Consider the following 22,310-nt stretch of genomic DNA (forward strand, 5'->3'; position numbering starts at 1 on the left):
TTTTTACTGCTTTTTTCCCCAACAAAAAGAGTTTATTTATTTTTCATGAAAAGTTAACTCATTCCAATTAACAGTTTCATGCTTTAAATCACAATATAAATGTATTTTATATTATATTTGTCATTACAACTCAATATATCCTTATTGTCTGAAGTTTTTTTTTCAGAAAATACAATGTATATATAGTATTTTCTGAAAAAAAAACCTTCATATATTTTATATTTTATATATTTATATATATATATATATATATATATATATATATATAAAACAATATATCCTTATTGTAAGGGTTTTTTTTCAGAAAATACTATGTATATATATATATATATATATATATATACATAGTATTTTCTGAAAAAAAAACCCTTCAGACAATAAGGATATATTGTTTTATATATATATATATATATATATATATATATATTTTTTTTTTTTTTTTTTTTTTTAACTAACTCGTCTGAACAGCACAGCGTAGTAGGAATAATAAGAATGTTGAAATAAATGCATGCAAAATGAATGGAGGAAAATAAGATTCAGGATTTCTCAATCACATTTTCCAGACCAAGAAAGAATATTTAAAGTTTTGCAAAGTCATGGATTTTTTTCATGTGTATGTAAGTAATTAAATGGCAAATTTAGCTGTAGAGCAGGTTTAAAAAAAAAATAGAAAATTAGTAATGGAACAGTTTTGAAATTTTGTCCGTGAAATAGTGTGGGAATCCTGTAAATAAAAATAATAAAATAAATAAAGGCAATACACTCATTTGAAGTCTAAAGAGGTCAATTTTTGGTGTCAGATTGATTTATATTAATGCACTGCTCACATTATCTATGGAAAAAGACAGTCTTTTGTTAGTGAATTTAATCTAAATATGAAATTTAGGATTACTATATGATGGATGATGTGAATCTAGCCAGTGTATATTTATGCATCATAAAATAAAGTAAAATAATTCATTAAAGTATCAGTAATGAACCTGGAAAACATCTTGCCAAAATCTCTGAACATGATGCCAAAACAAACAAAATATATTTCTATCTTTCACTACTGTACAGTTTGTGGCTGTGTCCCACTCTTTGTCTCCGTGGCAACAGAGGGCGCTCTCTCATTGGCTCAGCGGTACTTTTGCTAGTAAGGACCGCGCTGTGCATTTTGGGTAGGGCACTTTCACGTCAGCCATATTGCTACATCGTCCCGACTGAAGGAGAGAGGGGAGATGAAGGGGATTCGGGGAATTAGTCAGCTATCGGTAAGGACTTAGTTAACTTATACTGTATAGTCATGTGTCGGGACAACTGTACACACACTAGCCGACTGTTTTACTCTGTGTTTGATTGTTGAACGGTGTAAAAAGTCAGGGTCGTGTCCGGACAAGGTGTGATGAAGAGCAGACGAGGAAGCTGGAGCTAGTCGTGTCTCTGTGCTTAACTCAACCGGCACTTACCTAACTGATAACGTTACATCATTAACACCAGACAAGTCGGGTTATACATTTAAAATCACTTTTAAACCATATTTTACTCCACTCGGGCTTTAAAAAGAAAGCTAGCTTCTTGTAACGTTACACTTACTTTAGCATCCCCATCCACTAATGTTGACGTTAGTTTAGGCTTATGCGGCTCACTTACCTTACATTTATACCAGATTATTCAACTTTACTGACATTTTAGACTTGAGTTTTGCGTTATACAACATCATTGTTAACCTAAAGTAAAGCAGTGCTTTCTAATGTAACAAAATGAACCTTATGTGGTGATAAATCAGTCCAGCTCAACCAGCACTACACTCTTTTTTGTAAACATAAAAACATAGTTATGAGTGAGGTAGTTTGATTTCCTATGTTTAGTGAAAGGCGACTATAAGCATTTTAATGTGCAGATTGAGATGCTAATACAGATATAAAATAAGTGACTGACTGACTGTAACGTTACATGAGCTGTCAAAGGTCAGAAATCATAATCGTAAAAGCTCTAGGAACTTGATAGACCTCTCATCCATTTTGGTTTGATATGCAAAATTATCTGCTGAATAAGATAATGTGTAAGCTGCAGAAGAGACACTAAATAGCCATTGTGGTAAGAGTTTTTTGTCATCTATTTCAAAGATTCAGTTTGCAGGAGTTAGGGGTATATATTAGCTGAAATGTCATATAATAAGTATGTTTTCTTTAGTATATAATCACCTGAAAAAAAAAAAAAGTAAGAACCACTGTTGTGATCTTGTTACCTCAAAATGAGCTGTTTATATCTACACAGGGAGTGGGTCCTTGTCCACAGAGATCGCCACCGCTATGTTTCTACAGTAGCCCAGAACAGACAAACCAAATACTGGCTCTAGTAAGGGCCATTCATGTTGGCTATCCTAGTTAGTAGCCTCTCCACAATGAAAGCATCAGAAAAAGACAGATTTTTTAACATGACATTTGATCCCTTTATTCCGTCTGTGGATTATTCAGCTCCCAGCACAAACTTCCTGAACAACGAACACTGAATGAATTTTAGCCACGAGAAGTTTTAGCTGGTTGCAATCTGCAATGCTTACTGAAAAATGCCACTAAATCCCCCTGAGTCTTACACACTACTTTCAGTCAGTTTAGGGCCATTACTATTATGTCAGATTTCTGTATGGTCAAGTGAAAGTTTTATCAAAATGCCAAATGTTCAGGGTGTCCAGCAACACTATATCTACTATGGGAGGAAGTATGTACAAATGGAATAAAATAATTAGTTTTGAGATAAGTATGTTGTGTGTAAGATGCAATCCCTGATCCCAGATTCCACCATGTCACAATCGTACACGTCTCTGTTCTGTTCTGTTCCTTCCCCCCTCCTCAAATTGCCATTGCCAGCAACACATTAGTTGTAATGTCCCGCCTTCCCATGTTCTCTATTTTTCCAGACGAGGCTTTATGCGGCCCAGGCTGCCCGTAAGGTGGAGTTCAGTGGGGCCGCCGAACACGTTAAGTTTCAGCCGCAGGATGTGCAGGTCAGTGGTTGTTGACTTGTGTCTCTTCTCCACAGAGACAGTTCCATGTGGCTGCCAGAAGAGGCCAGTCCCTTGCCCAGCCTCTTGCTGGCCTCAAGCTCTCTCCAGGGACTGCCCACTCCTTCCAGGATGTCCATGTACGTTGTGGAGTGATGAGGATGAGTTGGCTGGGTTCAGTCAATCTGAGAATGAAGAGATGAGTTAGGTTGTCTGTAGGAAAAGACACATTGCTTATGTTTATGCTTTAACTGTTCGTCTCTTCTCATTGTGTTGAGAATAATTGGTCAAATCATCTAATTAAATGCCCAAATGATCTTAGATGTCCCTTTATAGTGTACACTGAGACCTGTTGGTTTACATGTGATGAAACTAAAGGATGACTTTATATGTGTCCTTCTGTGCAGGTGACCAGACTGCCTAGTGGGCTAGTGATCGCCTCCCTGGAGAACTATTCCCCAGCCTCCAAGATTGGAGTGTTTATCAAGGCTGGCTGTCGTTATGAGACCCCTGACAACCAGGGGGTCACCCACCTCCTCCGGCTGGCCTCCAACCTGGTATGATACTTCATACATAGCATATTTTAAGCTTGGTACACTTTCGAACATTTGTTAATGATTCAGTATTCTTTTGGTTGCCCATTCTCCCCCAGTTTTACTATAATATTATTCATATGGCTGTATGGTGTTGACTTTCAATTCCTACTTTTCCAGACAACCAAAGGAGCGTCATCTTTTAAGATATGCCGAGGTATTGAAGCAGTGGGAGGCAGCCTGAGGTCAGTAACCTCCCATAAAGGTCATAACACATCATTGTATACAAGTGTCTGTCTTGGTCAGTATTCTTATTTGGATATCTGTTTCTCTGCAGTGTGACTTCATCCAGGGAGAATATGATCTACACCGTTGACTGCTTGAGAGATGACATGTGAGTTTTTGAATAATATCAGCATTGTGTTTAATGCTGCACGAGTCAGAAATGAGCAATGTCCCATGTTTCTAGTATAAGGAGAAGACATGCTTTCAGTATCTGTTAGACTAGACAGATGGTTGTAAAACACTTTTGAGCTTGAATTAATGTCAGTAATATGAAGATAACATTATGTGAAATCAGTTTCTCACACTATATTTTCATGAAACAAACACTGGTATGTAGAGGATGTTCACTGGAGAGGCAGCTCATGCAGCAGGAGGCACAGTTTCAGCAGCTCATGTGTGACACATTTTTCTTCTTTTTCGTTGTTTGCCTGCAGTGACACAGTAATGGAGTATTTGATCAACGTGACAACAGCCCCAGAGTTCCGGGCATGGGAGGTGTCAGATCTCACGCCCCGAGTGAAGATGGACAAGGCCCAAGCTGCACAGAACACTCAAATAGGTGGGCATTTATTTCCCTTTCAATACACATACAGACTATTTCTTTAGATCTATATGTCTACACTGGCTGTTCACAGAACAAGGGCTGTACCCAACCCAGAATATTATCAGTTGAATTGGATTCGCTGGTTTATTACGAATATTCAAAGATTCCTTTTTCTTTTGCCATATTAAGTTTTGAAGTGGCACGTTCAGTGTGACAGCAACATTCATGTAATATAGTAAACAAACTAACTGCGCTATTGACAGATCAGAAATGTGCAAAAACATTTTTTTTCAGACACTAGATATCAAACGAAAGCTTGTGACTGTGTCATATGAAGCTGCTGTGAGCTGTGAATTCACCACTTCGACCCATAAAAGAGAAGATCCTTATAGTCAAGAGGTTGTCCTCCTCTATGCCGCTACATCACGTCCACAGCCGTCTGTTCCAAAGAGTAGCATGAAGAGAGCGCTCACTTTGCAGCAAAATCTGGGGGCTACTGCAAAATGACTGAACATTCAGCTTAGAGTTTATGAAATTGCTTCACCCAATTGTTGGCAAAAGAAGGCTCCAAATGTGTGGGAATTTACACAAAAATCTGTTACTTAATTGACAGAAGCAAATGGTTTTAGATAGGGATGTAACAATACCAGAAACTCACGATACGATATTATCACGATGAAGAGTCCACAGTACAATATATATCATGATATTTATACAAGGGGGAAAAAACAGAAAATTTATTGTTAAAAATAGCTATTTTATTAAAAAAATAGTGTATGTACACTGTACAGCATGTTATTTTTAACTTGGAAGCGTATCATAAAATCAACACACACTTGAACATGTGCTTTCATTTCCCCCCTATTACTGCTAGACAGGCAGACATTAAAGTGCCATAACAAAGTCATGTCAATTAAAACTATAGTGACAGAATATGAAAATGGAAACATTCAGTATTTTTTAACCTACTCTGAACAAAGGTAGTGTAGTACTATTACTAGAAAGTCATCTGAATGACATCAAATTATGAGGATAGAGTAGTCTTAATATTCATCAAATATACAGAACTTAGAACAATCAGACCCTGCAACAACAACAAAATTAACAAATTAGAAATAATGTAAACTCAATAACACACAATCCCTCACTCACAGATACACAGAGAGAGAGAGAGAGAGAGAGAGAGAGAGTGCAAGATAGAGATGTGTGTAAAAGAAAACCAAAATAAATAAGGCCCAGCCATTTCCCTACATTATTTTAGTGTAACTTTATCATTTTTTTTGCTGTGAAAACACATGTGATATGTGTGGCTTCTCGCTATGACGAACGGTCGCGGAGAAAATCCACAGAGAAGAACAATCAATCTCCTTACTTTTATTCACTGTTTCCTCCAGTCACGCACGGGTCAGAGTCGAAGGCTGAGAGGCTGAGCTGCATGAGTCTGCTCTCACCTGCGTGCGCAGTTGCTTGCAAAGGATTATGGGGAATGTAGTCGCACAGTCATATTACCGGCTCTATAGGAGAATGCAGCTATATAACTACCGTGGCATTCCCACGACGGTATCGAGAATTTATTTTATCGCGACACCGCAAAATTCGATATATCGTTACATACCTAGTATTAGACAGGTGCACCAAATCCAATCACTGTTTCTTTGGAGTCCACCATACAGGCTGCTAGAGTGATTTATCAGTTAAGAAGACAACTTAACTATTAGTTTCAACATCAGAATATTGCATTGTTATCATGTGTCTTTCTGTCTTTTCCAGGTGTGATTGAAGCTCTGCATGAAGCTGCCTACAAGAACGCACTAAGTAACTCCCTGTACTGTCCTGACCACATGGTTGGCAACATCCAGTCCGGACATGTAAGTATTGTTTCAGTGTGTATTTCTGAAGACCTATGGAGTTAATATACCCATTTAAACCTTTTGTAATGTTTCTGTTTGTCTTCAGCTGCACCAGTTTGTCCAGAACAATTTCACAAGTGCAAGAATGGCTCTTGTTGGACTGGGTATGGGTCACTATACCTTTAATATAATAACCTTATAAGGACAGCAGTATTGTTTTAACTTGGGGTGTTTATACAGCTTCAAGTTATAACATAGTCCTAGTTTTCTTCAATGACCGAAACATCATTAAGTGTATGACGTTTGTCTTTCCTTCAGGGGTGGACCATGCGGTGCTGAAGCAAGTTGGGGAGCAATTCCTCAACATCCGCAGTGGGGCAGGCACCACAGGGGCCAAGGCTCAGTATCGTGGAGGTGAGCTGAACCAATGATGGGGGGGGGGATCGCACATCAGTTTGTAGCAAGATCTGGAGTTTTCCTACAGATTTATTACAAGAAAAAATTCACATCCTGTTTTTTTTGTCTCTAGGTGAGATTCGTATGCCCTGCATCAGCAATCTGGTCCACTCAGCAGTGGTGAGTCAGTCAGCAGCAGCGGGCACCGGCGAGGCCCTGGCCTTCAGTGTGCTGCAGCATTTACTGGGAGCTGGTCTGCATGTCAAGAGGGGCTCATGCGCCACCAGCAAACTGGTCCAGGGTGTTGCCAAGGCAACTGCTGACCCCTTTGATGTGAGTGGTTGTCAGTTCCTAAAATAAACTTCTAAAATTGTTCATACACTGGGGCCTTGTCTTGCGTCAATCATCATTCAACACTACCTGTAAAAACATTTTTTCTTTTTTTGGCTGAACAGGTCAGCGCTTTCAACTCAAGCTACTCTGATTCTGGTCTGTTTGGAGTTTACACCATTTCCCAGCCAGGAGTTGCTGGTGATGTGAGTATCCCTTAGTCATGACAAGAGTCTGTTCATTGACACAAACTGTTCAACAAAGTAGCTGCAGTCAAGTTTTTAACAATGAAACTGGAAACGGTGAAACATCTTGATGTAAGCTCTGTCTTCTTATGTCTCTCCAGGTGATCAAAGCTGCGGTTGCTGAGGTGAAGGCTGTTGCTGATGGTGGAGTCACCGCTGCTGACCTCACTCGGGCCAAGTAAGACAGACAGACAAGACAGAGACATGACTTTAAATTTTACATTGTAATTTACATCAAATTGAAAGTTTTCCTCTTAGTCTGCACTATTGTATCTTATGATGAGCTTGTGTTTGTTAACTCTGCAGGGCCCAGCTGAAGGGGGAGTTCCTGATGTCCCTGGAGACATCAGAGGGTTTGCTAGAGGCCATGGGCACTCAGGCTCTGACGGAAGGATCCTACTGCCCTGCTGAGGAAATCTCCAAAAAGATTGACAACGTTACCTTGACAGATGTCTCCAACGTAAGACATTTAGTTCAGATTTACTTCCTCTTTAATTGTGTTGTGCAGTCAGTAATGTTGACGTCAACTTTCTTGTGTAATTGCAGGCTGCCAAGAAGTTCATGACGGGTAAGAAGACCATGGCGTCCAGCGGCAACCTCATAAAAACACCCTTCGTGGACGAGATCTAAAGCCCTCCTCGACACCTCGTACTGTGCCTGACTGATGGCAAAGCAGAATTGTGTCCTTCTGCATTTTGACAAAAAGGTCATCAATGCGGTTGTTCTGAGGGATATAATGTCATAACACCACTGGGTATTTATCGGTGTTGTAACATCATATTTTCAGGTGATGCTGCTTTGGCGCATCCCAGTGTCGTGCTCCACTCATCTGTCCACATTAACTGTATAGCTGATGTAAAATAATGAATAAATTCTATCTACCTTACAGAGTTTCAAGTGTTTTGCTGTGGTGTTTTATGTCTGTCATACTTTAGTATTTGAGTTTTTGCTTGACAGTTCACTGTTGAAAATGGAAACCAATTCACAAAAACAATTTTAGATCTGCTGAGATGTCAATATGCATTAGAAGCTGAGGTGTAATTTCCACTGTTCCATTTTTCAAAATCCCATTTGTGTTTCAAAAACATTCATAATTATCTTTTCTTTTCTAACAAAAAACTTGGGCTTAAAATGTTCTTTTTAAGCCAAATGTTAGATTCTGGCTGAGAATTTGAATTAAGCTGCTGATTTTTGCTCTGGTATACTTATAAAATGCCCCAAAAGAGTATCGTATTTACCATATTTAGCACTATTATGGCACAAATTAGTAAAACGAGCAACTTAATTATTTGCTGGATTTATTTTTGGTTACCCCAGTCCTGAAATATACACCCAACTAGCCACATTTCTAGGTACACCTTGTTAGTACCAGGTGGGACCCCTTTTGCCTTCAAAACTGCCTTCATTCTTGGTGGCATGGATTGAACAAGATGCTAGAAACATTCCTCAGAGATTTTGGTCCATATTGACATGATAGCATCACACAGTTGCTGCAGATTTGTCAGCTGCACATCCATGATGCGAATCTCCTGCTCCACCACATCCCAAAGGTGCTCTATTGGATTGAGATCTGGTGACTGTGGAGGCCATTGGAGTACAGTGAAGCCATTGTCCTCAAGAAACCAGTTTCCAAAGGCACACCCTTGATGAGAAGTGTTCAAAATCATGCTTCAAGTTTTAACATCTAGCTGAATGTACAGTAAGCAAACTCAATCTGCTGATAAAGACTGTGTAATATAGTCAAAAGCTCAAAGGCAAGTAAGTGGACCTTGGAAGTTTTTTTGTGCAACCTCAGTGTTTTGTCTCGGAGAGAAGAGTGCCACTTTGCAAATGCGACTGCATGAGTGTGGGATGTAATTTGCATTGCAAAAGGTGCTCAGTCAAATGGTCATCCTTTGCATCATTTACCGTGATGCAAAAAGCACCAGGTCAGGAGCGTCGGCTATTTCCACATTTTCTCGCGAGACTTGCCCGCTATAGACATGGAGACGCGAGCTGCCTGAATTTTAGTTCTCATTGCTGTGAGAGAACAGCACCGCCTTGCATGAAGCACCCTTGCTGTGCGTTTCATGTGCTTTTTAAAGAGGTAAAGTGACGATATAGTGCATGTGAGTGAGGAGGTTTGGAGCTGCAGATAGGCGCATTGATCGCGAGCATGGGCGGCGTTTCCCGTCTGTGTGCGTCCAGAGGAAAGAGAAAGCTTCCATATGGGGGGAGAGAGCTCGGGGGCTCCATGCACACTCAGGAAACAAGTCGACTGCATGCATGAATAAGCTTTCACTGCTGGAGGTTTAATCACCGAGTAAAGCCAATTCTCCACCCCGCTTTCTGCTCATGTCACCGGGATGTGTTGGAGCATCCGGAGGTAAGTGATCCATGAACCCGGGCAGCGACCCTCTCCTCCCGGGCTGGAGAAGGGCCAGCAGGTCGGGTCAGGCTCGGCTGCTGGAGGACTAAATGAAAGGGGATGTTTTGAAGGATCAGCCTGCATATCTCAAGGATCAAACATGTGCGGACAAATCATGGATCTTCATCATCCTCATCATCATAAGTTAGCTGGCTGGCTCTAGGTTAGGCTGCTGACTTCTAGATGTCCCGCCTCCCCTCAGGTGAGACAGAGGCACACAAACACTCTGACCTCCACCTGTGTCCACCGACATGGATAAACTCACCGTGATTTCAGGATGTCTCTTCCTCGCTGCAGACATCTTTGCCATCGCCAGCATCGCCAACCCGGACTGGATCAGCACTGGAGAATCAGCTGGTAGGTTTTTGTTGTCACTTAGTTTCACTGCTGCACTGTGTTTGTCCTGGATAAGTGTCTATGGTTACTAATGGGAGGTCAGTCACTGCACAGCACAACCCTAAGTTGAAAATGGCATCTGTTTGTGGATGAAAAAAATAACAAAAAGAGGTCAGAAAACATGTCAGAGTGTGTTTTCAGCCTAAAATCAACAAAGTCTGAGGCAACAGTTGCACACAAACATTGCTAAAGCTCTAGTCTAATGTGTTTCTCAGCCTTTTTGGCCTATTAAGATTAAGGTGATGGCGTCTGTGTGATCACTGTTTGGGAGTGAGAGGTAAGTGTCTAATATTTGACTAGAGAAAATGGAAAAAGTTTCTAAAAAATGGAATAAACAGATGTTTTTCCTTCATCTGGTGACCACCCAGATTTATGTTGGCACCCAGTGAAGAGGTCTGACCCCAGGCTGTTAATCACACTTTTAGAGAACTGGAGAAATGTTAGTGTATTGAATGATTTTCAACAAACCAAAAAGAAAAACATGAATAATCTGGTGTCTAAATTGTCCTCTGAATTCAGCAAAGGTCAAGCACATGTCCCAAAGTTCAGATACTGAAACAGTAACTGTTCTGCCAGTCAAGTTATTTTACTGTAATGTACTCAAATGTCCATATTCTTACAAGATCATCTTCATCATCCTCCAACACAAGAGTGTAGGTTTGCTTCAACATTATGGAGGGGACACACATACATAAAATGGGGGTTTGAAGGTCAGTGGCCAGAAAATTTTTAGCATCACACGTTTAATTTCCTGCAATATGTTGTTTTTTATGCACAAATGTCTGGTGTAAAAGCTTTTAATTTTGTCAAAAGTCCTGCAACTTTCATGTTATTAGAGAGGGAAAAATGCACATGTTCTAACTATTGAGGAGAACATGTGCAGGGAGTGCAGTGCACTTTAAAGGCCCAAAACTACTTTTCTTAGTCAGCTTTTTAATGTAAATCATTAAATCCTATATGTAAAACACAGTTTTCTGTCAAAGCTTGAACAGATTTTGTTATTTTACGCGGGATATTTCCATATTTGTGTTTGTATCTGTGTGTTTCTTACTGCTTCGAAGGTGTTCGGCTGTAAAAAGATGATGTTGTGTACGTGCACCAATCAAGGTTTAGCAAAATTTGAATGAAAATCTGAGGACAGTTGTTGGGTTGTTTCAAAAATGTATGCAGCACAACAACTTATTGGCTGCATCCAAAATTCCATGCTAAAACAGTACGTGAGATTTTTCTAGTATGTCTGAAATTTTAGTAGGAAACCCATAGCACTTGACTCGCACACTGTTTCCGATGAAACATTGTAGTATGCAATCACTGGACACTGTGTCGACATAATTATCTTACAGTGCAGTGCGGTAGACAACGTTTGTCACGGACATGACCAAGACAGCTGAGACAACTTGAGACAGTTTAAGTATAAGTGTAAGATTTCACATATTTTTTAGATTATTTTCAAATTGCTGGCAGAGTTGAGGTTGGCCAGAGTTAATACAGGTTACCATGGTTACTTGTCGCCAACCTACAGTGAGGCTCTCTTGAAGTGACATGGTAATTACAGCTTAGGGATCAAAAGCTACATACTACTGTTTGTGTACACAAAAGTATTACAACGATAGAACACATATCAGGAATGTAGTCTCTTCTTTTAATCCCCGTATTCCACTACTTTGTCACTACATCACCCACAATGCAACTCAACCACTGTCAATTCTGTTGGAGATTCGGATGTGTTATGGTAGTAGTGGCTGATGTAGCCTCAAGCAGAGATGATGAGCGATCTGGAGACCTTGACACCAGGAGATTTCACACAACTTGTAGTCTTCAGCTCCAACAGACGCTGACTCGAGTGACATCACTTCAAGATATACTATGCAAGAATTGTTGGTTACTGTTTGTATATAATATTGCCAGTGAAATTGAAAGCCAACCCTGGGTGCTGTGCCTGCGATTTTCATAGCTTCTTCTTGGACTCATGCTGCTTACAGTCTTGCACTTGGTCGCTACCTTTTTATAAGGCGCGCTGATCCCAGGAACGCCCTGATCATAGCAAAATAAGAAGAAAAATACAGGCAGATGGCAGAGTCTCTGCAGATAAAAACACTGCCACACACTTCTCCTGGGTCATAAGTGATAGGTGAGAGGGATTACTTTTGTATGAGTCTATACAATGTCTTTTTTTTATTTAGGAGAATCCTGCATAGTATATCTTTACAACAGTTTCACACATCTCCTTCTGGAGACACTTCATACAACTTTTTCACATGTGCAGTAGTACACCCTGATGCCTGTTAACAGATTTTGATGTGCAAAATGGGTGGAATTTCCCTTTAACTTTGAACAACTCATAGCTAAGGATAATTTTTTGGAACTGGAACTTTGATCGTTTCAGAGAGCTTGATTTTAAATCATGTTTAATACTTACATAAATATGTTGGCGTCTTAAATCAGTGTCAAAACTTGTTCTGGAATAAATCACCATTATGATCATTTTACAGCCAATACTGATCACTTGTGGGAAGTTAGATTTTATTCATTGTACAGTCAGTCCTAGAATTAAAGTCTCGAATACAGGTTTTATCCAAATCCCACAGACTTCTACTCACAGTCAGCCTCCCTGGTTATTTCAATAGAGTACTATTCAGATGCAAAGTCCAAAAGCTAAACATTGACTAAAACTGATGCAACAGACAAACAGCACCACTACAGTATATGCACAGCTGCTGGAGGTTCTTGTCAGCCTCCATCCTCATGCTACAGTGGAGCAGAGATAAGCACGTAACCTGCGTGCCAAGTGATCATTACAGGATTTAATTTGTTGTAAAAAATACTGACTGCTGCTGCAAGTTGAGTACATAACAAGATGTTTTTGTCACATAATTGAATGAGTAACCACAGCACCAAATCTTTCTCTCCCAGTCATCATAGCACAAAATGGACTGTAGTTCAGACCAGCTCACACTGAAGGTTTTGACTCTTGTTCCCTGATTGCAAGCGATGGTGTGAAATGACTGTACTTACTGTACTAAAAGCTTTTTGTTCCTGTTTAATTAGCCGAATAGTAATTACCTGAAAGCAGGAAGTGTTGTTTGGGAGTGAAGATGTGGGACTCTTAATTTGGCCTCCTGGGAGAACGGTGCTTTCCACCAGAAGAATTAACGCTCCTCGCACTCAGTCATGATGTATTCTTATTTTGAGTGCTTAGTGTATACGCAGAAGTAAAAACACACACACTCATACATGTATATATGTATATTCATTTAGTTTTGTTTTCAGTCTGTTCCTCTGCACTTAGCCCAGCTCTGATGAATGTAGTTAGTTGGCCATCTAGATTTATTAAACACCCAGAAAAGGGAGAAAATATACAGAATAAACTTATTATAATTATAACATAATAAGCCTATGCTCACTATGAATATGCACTTTGAGAATTTCCTATTGGTTGACACGATCAATAGAATCACACCACTGGTGACGGCAACACTTGAGTTTATTATTAGTTTAGCTGCTGTTCAAACACTGATGTGCTCACGAGCCGACGTATCATAGTGCTTTTCTATCTACCACAAGGTCGATATGCATGCTGTCAGCACACTGTGTGCGTGTGTGTGTGTGTGTGTGAAAGAGAGAGAGAGAAACTGCAACAATGTGAGCCGGTGCACTTATGTGTGTTTGTGTGCTTAAGTGTCGTGTTGTGAGATTTGAAGGAGCACACACACACACACACACACACACACACACACACACACACACACACACACACACACACACACAAATGCTTAGTTTGTTAAAGAAGTCTCTGACAGGAGACTCTCACTATGGCAGGTCTGTATTTCCTTCACCAGGAAAACAAATAAAGTAAAGTTACTTATTAATTTTTTTCACTCTTTCTTATTTTATTCCTGTGCCGGCTCTCATTCATAATTATACATTTTGTTGCTGAAAAGAATAAGTCACCCACAAAATGATCATTTATATATCAGTTACTCACCCAGTGTTATGTTGAATTTGTGAATAAATGCTTTCTTGCTTGCCTCAGTGGTACACAAAGAATCCAAAAACTGAGATATTGCTACATGAAGTGGAACAAAAGGGGTTCATGTTTAAACTATAGCAAAACAATTTATTTGCAAAGTCTCACACAACTCGTGCAGTATAATCAGTCTCATTTATCCAGTCCGCACGCATTCTGAGACAGAAGAATTAAATAAAGATTAAGTTTAATGCGAAATGGAAGTGTACAGATTAACAGATGATTCTCCCATGGGGTCCAGACACTGGTGGAGGTGGTGGTGGCTGATGACTTTGGCTGATGAGTGCTGAGGCGAATAGAGGCTGCATCCGAGAAGACTAGGCGGTGATGGGGCGGTGGAGGGTGTGCATGGCAGCAGCATGAAAGGACTGTGGGCAGAAATGAACCATATTTAAATTGAGGAGCAATGAGATGATAGGCTGATGGAGAAGGTGTGTCGCTGTGCTATTGGTTGATCGGCTGTAGAGTGGCTGATGACGCGATTGACAGCTCCAAACACTGACCACCGGAGAGAGAGCAGGAGCATGCATGCAAGGAGTGAATGGCAGGGTGAGGAAGAAGATAATGTGTTTGAGACTGTTTACAATGAAGTGTTTTAGATGGTAAAGCTTTAGCAAAAATTTGATATAGTATTACTGTTGTTAAATGCGCCACCCCTTTACTTCAATTCCCCATGAATTTTCTCTGTTTTTGGATTCTTCGTTCACTGTAGAGGCATGTGAGAAAACCAACGTTTTCTTCCCTACTCAAGGTACCACAGGGTGAGTAACTGATATACAAATGGTCATTTTGCATTTGAAGTTTTCCTTTAAGTTTATTCTCGCTCTCATAAATCATATCAAAAACAAAGCCCGCGCTCCATCATGGCAGGAAGCAAAAGCACATTTCTGTGTGACTTACATTTTTTTGGTATGGAGTCCAGTATGCGGGGAAATGAACGCACTATTTACATTGTCCCCCACCCTGCAGTGTGAAAGGATGTGTTGAAAGGGAACAGGATATCCTGTGTATAGGAGGGGATAGGTCAACCTGCAGGAGGATGTGGTTCAGTCTTGTCCTGGTATCATCACCCAGCACTGTATCCAAAATCAGCAACCGAAGCCCTTTCAAGCCAGCAATAAATATTTTAAGGGCTGATGGATATGGGAGTAGGAATTAAATCTGTTGTTTGTTTTGTAGTATGATTTTCTCAGGTCCCTAATTTTAGTTGTGCATCTTTTACACATTGTATAGTTTAAAAATAATAAACCGCTAAATGTAAATTAAGGGATTTTAATGGTTTTAAGCAGCAGGTGTTTATTCAAAAGCAGCATATGTTATGTAATTATCCCCCCTAATTAAAAGATGTTTCAGTGCCTCCCTGTGTTTTTCCTGCACTCTTTGTGATATTGGTTACTTGTAATTTTGGCCATCGTGACACCATTGTGACAATTATGTTAATTCTACAGTCGCATGGTTTAAATTGCCCAGAATAAATCCATAAATCCATAAAATGTATAAAGCTCCTCTTTCTTCTATGTCGGCTTGGCGGGCACTAACTGCTCGCTGAGGATAATGAGAAAGAAAAAAGGAGCGAGACAAAAGACTAAATGAAGGTGTGGGAGGATTTCATTTATGTGCTCTGTGTTGTGTCGTCTATGTAGTCAGACTGGATGCAGAGTTGAGCAGATGCAGTCTCTGTTGGGCTCTGTCTGTGTGTGTGTGTGTGTGTGTGTGTGTGTGTGTGCTACCTGACATCACAGCCACCCAGCAGGCTCTGTGAGACAGCAGGCCGTCAGGTGACTTGCCATCTGATGTAGGGTTATTGATCTCTTCGTTTCTTACATCTTACAGTTTCTCTCTCTGTGTCTGCGATGCTTTGGTGGTTCTTGCCAGAACCCTGAGCCTGTTTGACATCATTCATGAATCACTAGGGGTCACTGCTGCGCTGGGACACAGTGTTTCCATACCAACAGGTTCCTCGGCCTCCGGTCACTGTGGGGAATCAGAGGGACTCCTGGGAGGTCATCAGCCAGAAACATAAGAACTACTGTAATGTCATATGTTGCTGTGCATTAGGTTGTTTTTGCCTTTCACTTAATGGATTTAATGTGCAGGACCCATCTGTTTGGGACTGAGCCTTAAAGTGAGCCTTAAAGTGAGTTTTAGCTCATTGTTAAGCTGACTGGCCACCAACTTATCTGTCTTGGTTCGCTCTCACCACTCTCATAGCCTTGCTTTCGGCTGCAGCAAACAAAAGACAAATAAGCATCAATCAGTAGACAGACACAGTTAGTGACCAGAGACGAGTTGCATATAACCCTGTGTAGATTAATGACTAAAACTGTGTGTACACACAAAGGAAGAAATATGCCTACACATTCTTTTAGTCAGATTTATTAAGCTATGCATACGCCTGATTCTGTTTGATAAATCTCAGTCGTGGTGATGCTGGGTGCACCTGCACAAGCCTCATTTCCACACTCAGAGTTCGCAATAAATGACTGTAGAAACTCTATTAAACATACGTTTGCATATCAATACTTGTGCCCCTACATCACTCATTAGACCTGTCAATGAGAAATGACTTATGCTTGGTTTTTGTGCGTACGTGTGGTTTATGTATCAAACCCCAGCTGTTGAACGTATCGGAGCATTTAGCAGCTAAAGCTCCAGATGCTTTCCTAGGGAGTTGGTAGAGACCAAAAACAGAGCTAAAAGAGAGACAGTATTGACCTACAGTCATCAGTTTGCTAACAAGTTTGCCATATCAGTTTGTATGTCAATGTTAAGCCCACAACATGTTTCAGCTGCCCCCAAGTGGCCAAAAAATGTTATTGCAGATATAAAGAGGATTTTTTTTTTCTCCCTCTCTGTCTCCACCCAGGCTCTCTGACTGTGGGTCTGGTTCGTCAGTGCCAGACCATCCACGGCAGAGACCGGACCTGCATCCCCCCACAGCTTCCCCCGGAGTGGATCACCACACTCTTCTTCATCATCCTGGGCATCGTCTCCCTCACCGTCACCTGTGGTCTGCTGGTGATGTCACGCTGGCGCCGCGAAGCTGCCCGATACGCCCGATGGATCGCCTTCACAGGGAGTAGGTGTTCGCTGTCACCTTAAATGCTCTTCAATCATAACCATCTCTCTTTGAATAAATAGTTTCAAATTTGTTATCAAATGACATTCCAGGGTTGAAGACAACTGTCAGCCAATAGGAAGTGACAAACTTACAGTTGAGAGCAAAACACAAGTTCAGCATTGACAGACTGGCATTATATTCTTCCTTGAAACCATCGTGGACATTTGTAAACACAATTGTTCTGTGTCCAGTTTGCTGCTGTTAAATAACAGTTTTCTGAATATTAAAATTGCCTTAATATCACACCCAACCCTTTTAGCCGTAAAGTACCACACCAGGGTCAGAAATTAATTGCAGGTGGAGGCAAGCTCACCCATTATAGCTTATAAAATGCTTGTGAAAGTAACCGATGCTACTTGAGAATTTCCTGTGAGGTAAATGGAGCCTTCCTCAGAACTCAGCACTTCATTTCAGGAGAGCTTTTAGTCCGGTAATTATGAACATCTTGACAAAGTGACTGTGGAGGAGCTGTAATTGATGGGCCGTTTTCTATTTTTACAGGAAAGAGACAGAGTTTGTCTGTTACAGAGGACCAGAGCAGGAGCTTCACTTGGCTCCAATTATAGAAAAATATGAAGCAGGTTCTCATGAGTAGACCATCAATACTGGGGGCTGATTTTAGTGCTAAGGACAGTTTTTTTCCCACACACATTTTAATACCTAAAAGCTGCCTTAAAAGTTATATGTTGTGTAGTTGTTCATATTATTTTATATTGGACACCTCATCTATCATTAAGTCAAATGACAGCCCCTGACTAAGTGACATTTTGTAGATATTTTATATTATATTCAGTGTATAACAATAACAGTGCAGAACAACTGGTAAAGTCGTTTATTAGTAAATATTTTTTCATTTTTCTTACACCAATCATAATCAAGAAGGCTTCGGGACCACCTATGAAGGTTTGGCGACCTCTAGTGGTGCTTAGGACTCCTAGGTTGGGAACCAGTGGTCTTGAGCAGTGGTTCCTAATTGATGGATTGTGGTCCAAAAGTGGGTCGCAAACATGTCAAGATTGTAAAAAAACACACTTTATTTTTGAAGTACAGTGAATTTTTGGCACAAACTTTCATTCTGAAATGCTGTTTCCTGTTGTAGAGTGAGTAAATAACAGACAGCTGCTTAACAGAGGCGGCAAACTAAGATGATGACATGGCCGAATGCAAGTATGACACTGAATATGTTAGACTTTGCGGATCTTGAACTAATGACTACGGAGCAGTCTGGACCCCGTGGCTGGACCAGTTGGGAACCAGTGGTCTAGAGCAGTGATTTGTCTTTTTTTTTTGTCAGATGGACCCCAGTAGCCATGTCACATGAGCTCCAGTCACCTTTAGTTGACAACTCCATTGAGTTTCAGTTCATCCATTACTTTTAGCTATTTGAACTCTTACTTGTAGCTATCTGTTTTGATTATGCTAACTATTTTAACCAGCTGTTCATTACTTTTAGCTAACACTTTTAGCTGTTTGTCTATTACTTTTTGCTTACTGGTAACTATTTTATCTATTACTAAGAGACAATTTACCATTTATGCATTAGTTTTAATTATTTCAAGATTTATTGCTTCTAACTGTTTCAACCATTTGCCCATTACTTTTAGCCAACTCCATTCCTTTAAAGAAATTCTACACCTGCTAAATGATCATTAGTTTGTCAATTAGTTGTCCTGTGTTATGTTGGATTCATGAAGAAAATTTTGATTTTCTTTCATGCTTTCACAGTGAACGAAGAATCCAAAAAACAGCGAAAATTCTTGATAAATTGAATTAAAAAGGTCTGTGTTAAACAAACGCAAAACTATATCAAAACAGCTGCACACAACTTGTGCAGTATAATCCAAGTCTCATTTATTCAGTTGTGTGCTCAGTGCTTCCCGACTGCATTTTCACCGAAACCTTCCTATTAAAAACACTTCGGCAGGCTAGCTACTCATCCATGCATGGCACTGTTTTTGGGGAAGTGTATAAAATAGTAAGGTTTTAGCAAAAATGCAGGTGATTGGGAAGTACTGAGCATACGACTGGATAAATGAGACTTGGATTATACTGCAGGAGTTGTGTGAGAGTTTGTAAATCAGTATTTTGATATAATTTGATATGTGGAACACTTTGACTTCATCAAGAATAATCGCCTTTTTTGGATTCTTCGTTCACAGTGGAGGCATGTGAGAAAAAGGTTTCTTCACAAATTTAATGTAACACAAGATGAGTTATTGATATACAAAAGAACATTTGGGGGTGAAGTATTCCTTTAAGCTAAATGTTTCAACTATTTTATCCCTTACTTTTAGCTAATGTAACTGTTTATCCCTCACTTCAGCTTATCCCCTGGCTCGCTAACTAGTTTCCATGCTCTCTCAACGTGTGTTCAGGTGGCACAGCTGGCCTGATATTTGAAAGCATTTTTGAAATTTAAATCTTGTTTTCTGTATTTCTAAATGTGTTTAGCTTCTCTACAGTCTTTTCTGATAACCCCTGGCAGCTGCAGGAGTACTCCAGGCTGGGAGTCGCTGGTCTAGAGGGGATGGTAATCTTCTTTCTGTCCGTGTGTTTTTCGTCTGTCACAGTGGTCCTGTTCTGCATGGCTGCCCTCATATTCCCCATCGGCTTCTACATCAACGAGGTTGGAGGACAGCCATATAAGCTCCCCAACAACACGGTGGTGGGCTCCTCCTACGTCCTCTTTGTTCTGTCCATATTCTTCACCATCGTGGGACTGCTGTTTGCTGGGAAGGTGTGCCTGCCCGGCTGAAAAACTCTCCTCTTCTTTTTGTGTCTTTGGAGAAACTCCACCATCGGAGGCAACTTTTGTGACTCTTCATGGCAGTGTTGGAAGCATCGCTGAAGTTGAACAAAACTGAGAAACACCTGTTTGTGTTTGTTCTTTGGATGATTTGTCACGATGCCTGTAACTGGAGCTGAAATCATGCCATCTGTACATCTGTTTGTTCAGAGACTGAGCAGAGGCAGAGAGCTCTGAAACAGCCCTTATCATCATCATCAGTCCTGAACGATGAGTGTGAAGTGATGAACAGGCAGGAGAATTAAAAAAAACATGGAAATGATGGAAATGGATTCAAACATCCGAACTTTCAAGGGAGGCCTGCTGTATTATCTGTCACCTTAACATTTACTGACAGATATCCCTTGCTCTTCCCATCCCATCAACAAGATGCACACAGACTGACATGTCAGGCCACATGCTGGCCAAAGCACCAAATATTGGCCAGTCACCTCAATATAATGGAGGCTCTTCCCTGACCACAGCTACATGGAACTATCTGTAATATATACAATGATGTTTCATTTTCTTGGCACATTTTATTTATTTGTTTAATTGTTCAGTTCTGTTTTTTGTAAAGGTATTTTTTATTGAAAGGCCTAATGTATCCCAGAGTTTCCCTGCCATTAATATGTGTGGTGGATCACTTTGCCTTAAAGAGCTTTTAACCTTAAAATAAGTATCATATTGTTGAGTTGTAGTGTCTTTAAAATTCTGGATACATGAAATGATCTCGCATAAAAATGTTAGAACTAGAATGTAAAATGGGCTTTCAGGCAACATCGGTCCAAAATGATCATAATGAGGAGTGAGTAGTGTAAAGTTGTGTGCATGGATGTGTTGCAGGAATATGAGCTGGTCTCTACGATGATGTATGGATCAGCAGTGAGCCTCACATTGACAGGTCAAACCTGTTCTGGTCTCTCTGTTACGGCTTTGTTCTTTCTAGTGATGTAGTGAATGTATTATTCACCTTTTGAGCATTTCCTGTTGTTTAAACACTGTATCAAGAAATGACTGGATCTATGACTAGTTTGTTTTATATATTTGAGATGCCGACTTCATTTCTGTGTAAATGACAGACAGCCAGTCTGTGACGTTTTCTAGAAGCACTGTGATGTTCTTGAATGAGCATGGAAGATCTCATTGCATTAAAAATGAGTCATTGGAACACTGATTGTCTCAATTTGTTTTAATAAGTTTCTTTTAGAAGGCCATATTACTGTAAGTACTGTAAGTGCTACACTGGGTTAAGGCACTATGTAGGTGGTTAAATACATCCGAGGCACTCTGACTGTGTTAAAAAATCCTTTATTAATACATGGATAACCAACGTGTTTCAACTAGAGAGTCTTCATCAGGGTGTAAAATGCATGGGAAACAGGTGTGTAATTTAAGAACTCAGGTACACCGATAAGCCAAAACATTAAAACCACTGACAGGTGAATTGAGTAACTTTTATTATTTTGTTCCAATGCATTGTTCTGCTGGGAAATCTTTGGTTCTGGCATTCATGTGGATACCACCTGACATGTTCCACCCACTCAAACACCGTTGCAGACCAAGTACTATATTACTGAGGGTGATCCTTTGTGAGCCCTTTGAAGTTTTCCTGACTTTGAATATTGAGGCTTAACTTTATCCCTACTGTCAGGTCTTTTTGTTAGTTATCATGAGTCACACTCTTTATAAATATTTCAACTTTATACATGTTATGAGTTTGTTGCTCATCCACACTGTAGTACATATTGTTTCTTGTCTTTGTCAGATATTTTACTGCATATTTTCATTTTCTGTCGCTTAATGTGCAGGTTTGTCACAATATGTTGATTTTCTTTTTATTTGGGATTCTTGTTACTACATATGTGAATTACTCATAGTACACATTTACTTCATTTTCATTTGCAATTTCTTTTAATGTGGTTCTTGTCTAGTAGTATTGTGTGACCTGTGTCACATGGCCTCTACTTCTTAAATTGCACACCTGTTTCCGATGCATTTTACACCCTGATGAAGACTCTAGTCGAAATATGTAGGTTTATCCATTAATCAATAAAAGATTTTTAACTACAGTCAGGGGGCCTTGGATGCATTTTTGGACTGCCTGCCTGTACCATGGACTTTTACACTGAGTGAGCTGGCTAGTCATTGTTTGTTATCTTTATATTATTTACAGTCTTAAACAATTTACCAGTGGGATTAGGTCAGATGCAGACATGCTAGCAGGAGTTAAGAATCTCAAGGGGTCAGAGTTGCATTCATCGCTCAAAAAATTGTAGTTTTTGTCTTAATTCGAAGTGACAGTGTATTGAAAAGCAAACACGCAGCTGCTGTCATGTAAAAACCTATTGCTATGTTTTGGGGATTTTCGTTTTCTACAGCCAAAAGGTTCATGAAAACATCAT

General features: G+C 40.0%; 2 protein-coding genes across 5 annotated transcripts; both read left to right on the plus strand.

Annotated features, from left to right (window-relative positions):
• The first annotated feature begins 1,157 nt into the window (after nt 1–1,157).
• On the plus strand, nt 1,158–8,055 carry LOC125880799 (cytochrome b-c1 complex subunit 2, mitochondrial). Of its 3 annotated transcripts, XM_049563533.1 has the most exons (15): nt 1,158–1,253; nt 2,903–2,935; nt 3,025–3,126; nt 3,394–3,543; nt 3,700–3,764; nt 3,857–3,913; nt 4,239–4,363; nt 6,119–6,216; nt 6,305–6,362; nt 6,517–6,612; nt 6,728–6,927; nt 7,050–7,130; nt 7,271–7,347; nt 7,476–7,629; nt 7,716–8,055. In XM_049563533.1, exons 1-15 carry the CDS (start codon nt 1,221–1,223, stop codon nt 7,797–7,799), a joined length of 1,413 nt encoding a protein of 470 aa, XP_049419490.1. In that variant the 5' UTR covers nt 1,158–1,220; the 3' UTR covers nt 7,800–8,055. The 3 variants fall into 3 exon arrangements, with proteins under 3 accessions (XP_049419490.1, XP_049419492.1, XP_049419491.1); XM_049563535.1 differs by lacking the exon at nt 3,025–3,126 and having other exon boundaries at nt 1,165–1,253; nt 2,903–2,989; XM_049563534.1 differs by lacking the exon at nt 2,903–2,935 and having other exon boundaries at nt 1,165–1,253.
• A 945-nt stretch (nt 8,056–9,000) lies between these two features.
• LOC125880800 (uncharacterized protein C16orf52 homolog B-like) lies at nt 9,001–20,130 on the plus strand. Of its 2 annotated transcripts, XM_049563537.1 has the most exons (4): nt 9,001–9,778; nt 9,853–9,933; nt 16,866–17,078; nt 19,691–20,130. In XM_049563537.1, the coding sequence occupies exons 1-4, from the start codon at nt 9,760–9,762 to the stop codon at nt 19,873–19,875; spliced, it is 498 nt and encodes a 165-aa protein (XP_049419494.1). In that variant the 5' UTR covers nt 9,001–9,759; the 3' UTR covers nt 19,876–20,130. The 2 variants fall into 2 exon arrangements, with proteins under 2 accessions (XP_049419494.1, XP_049419493.1); XM_049563536.1 differs by having other exon boundaries at nt 9,003–9,933.
• The last annotated feature ends 2,180 nt before the right edge of the window (nt 20,131–22,310 follow it).

Source organism: Epinephelus fuscoguttatus, linkage group LG20, assembly GCF_011397635.1.
Source record: "Epinephelus fuscoguttatus linkage group LG20, E.fuscoguttatus.final_Chr_v1".
Lineage (NCBI taxonomy): Eukaryota > Metazoa > Chordata > Actinopteri > Perciformes > Serranidae > Epinephelus > Epinephelus fuscoguttatus.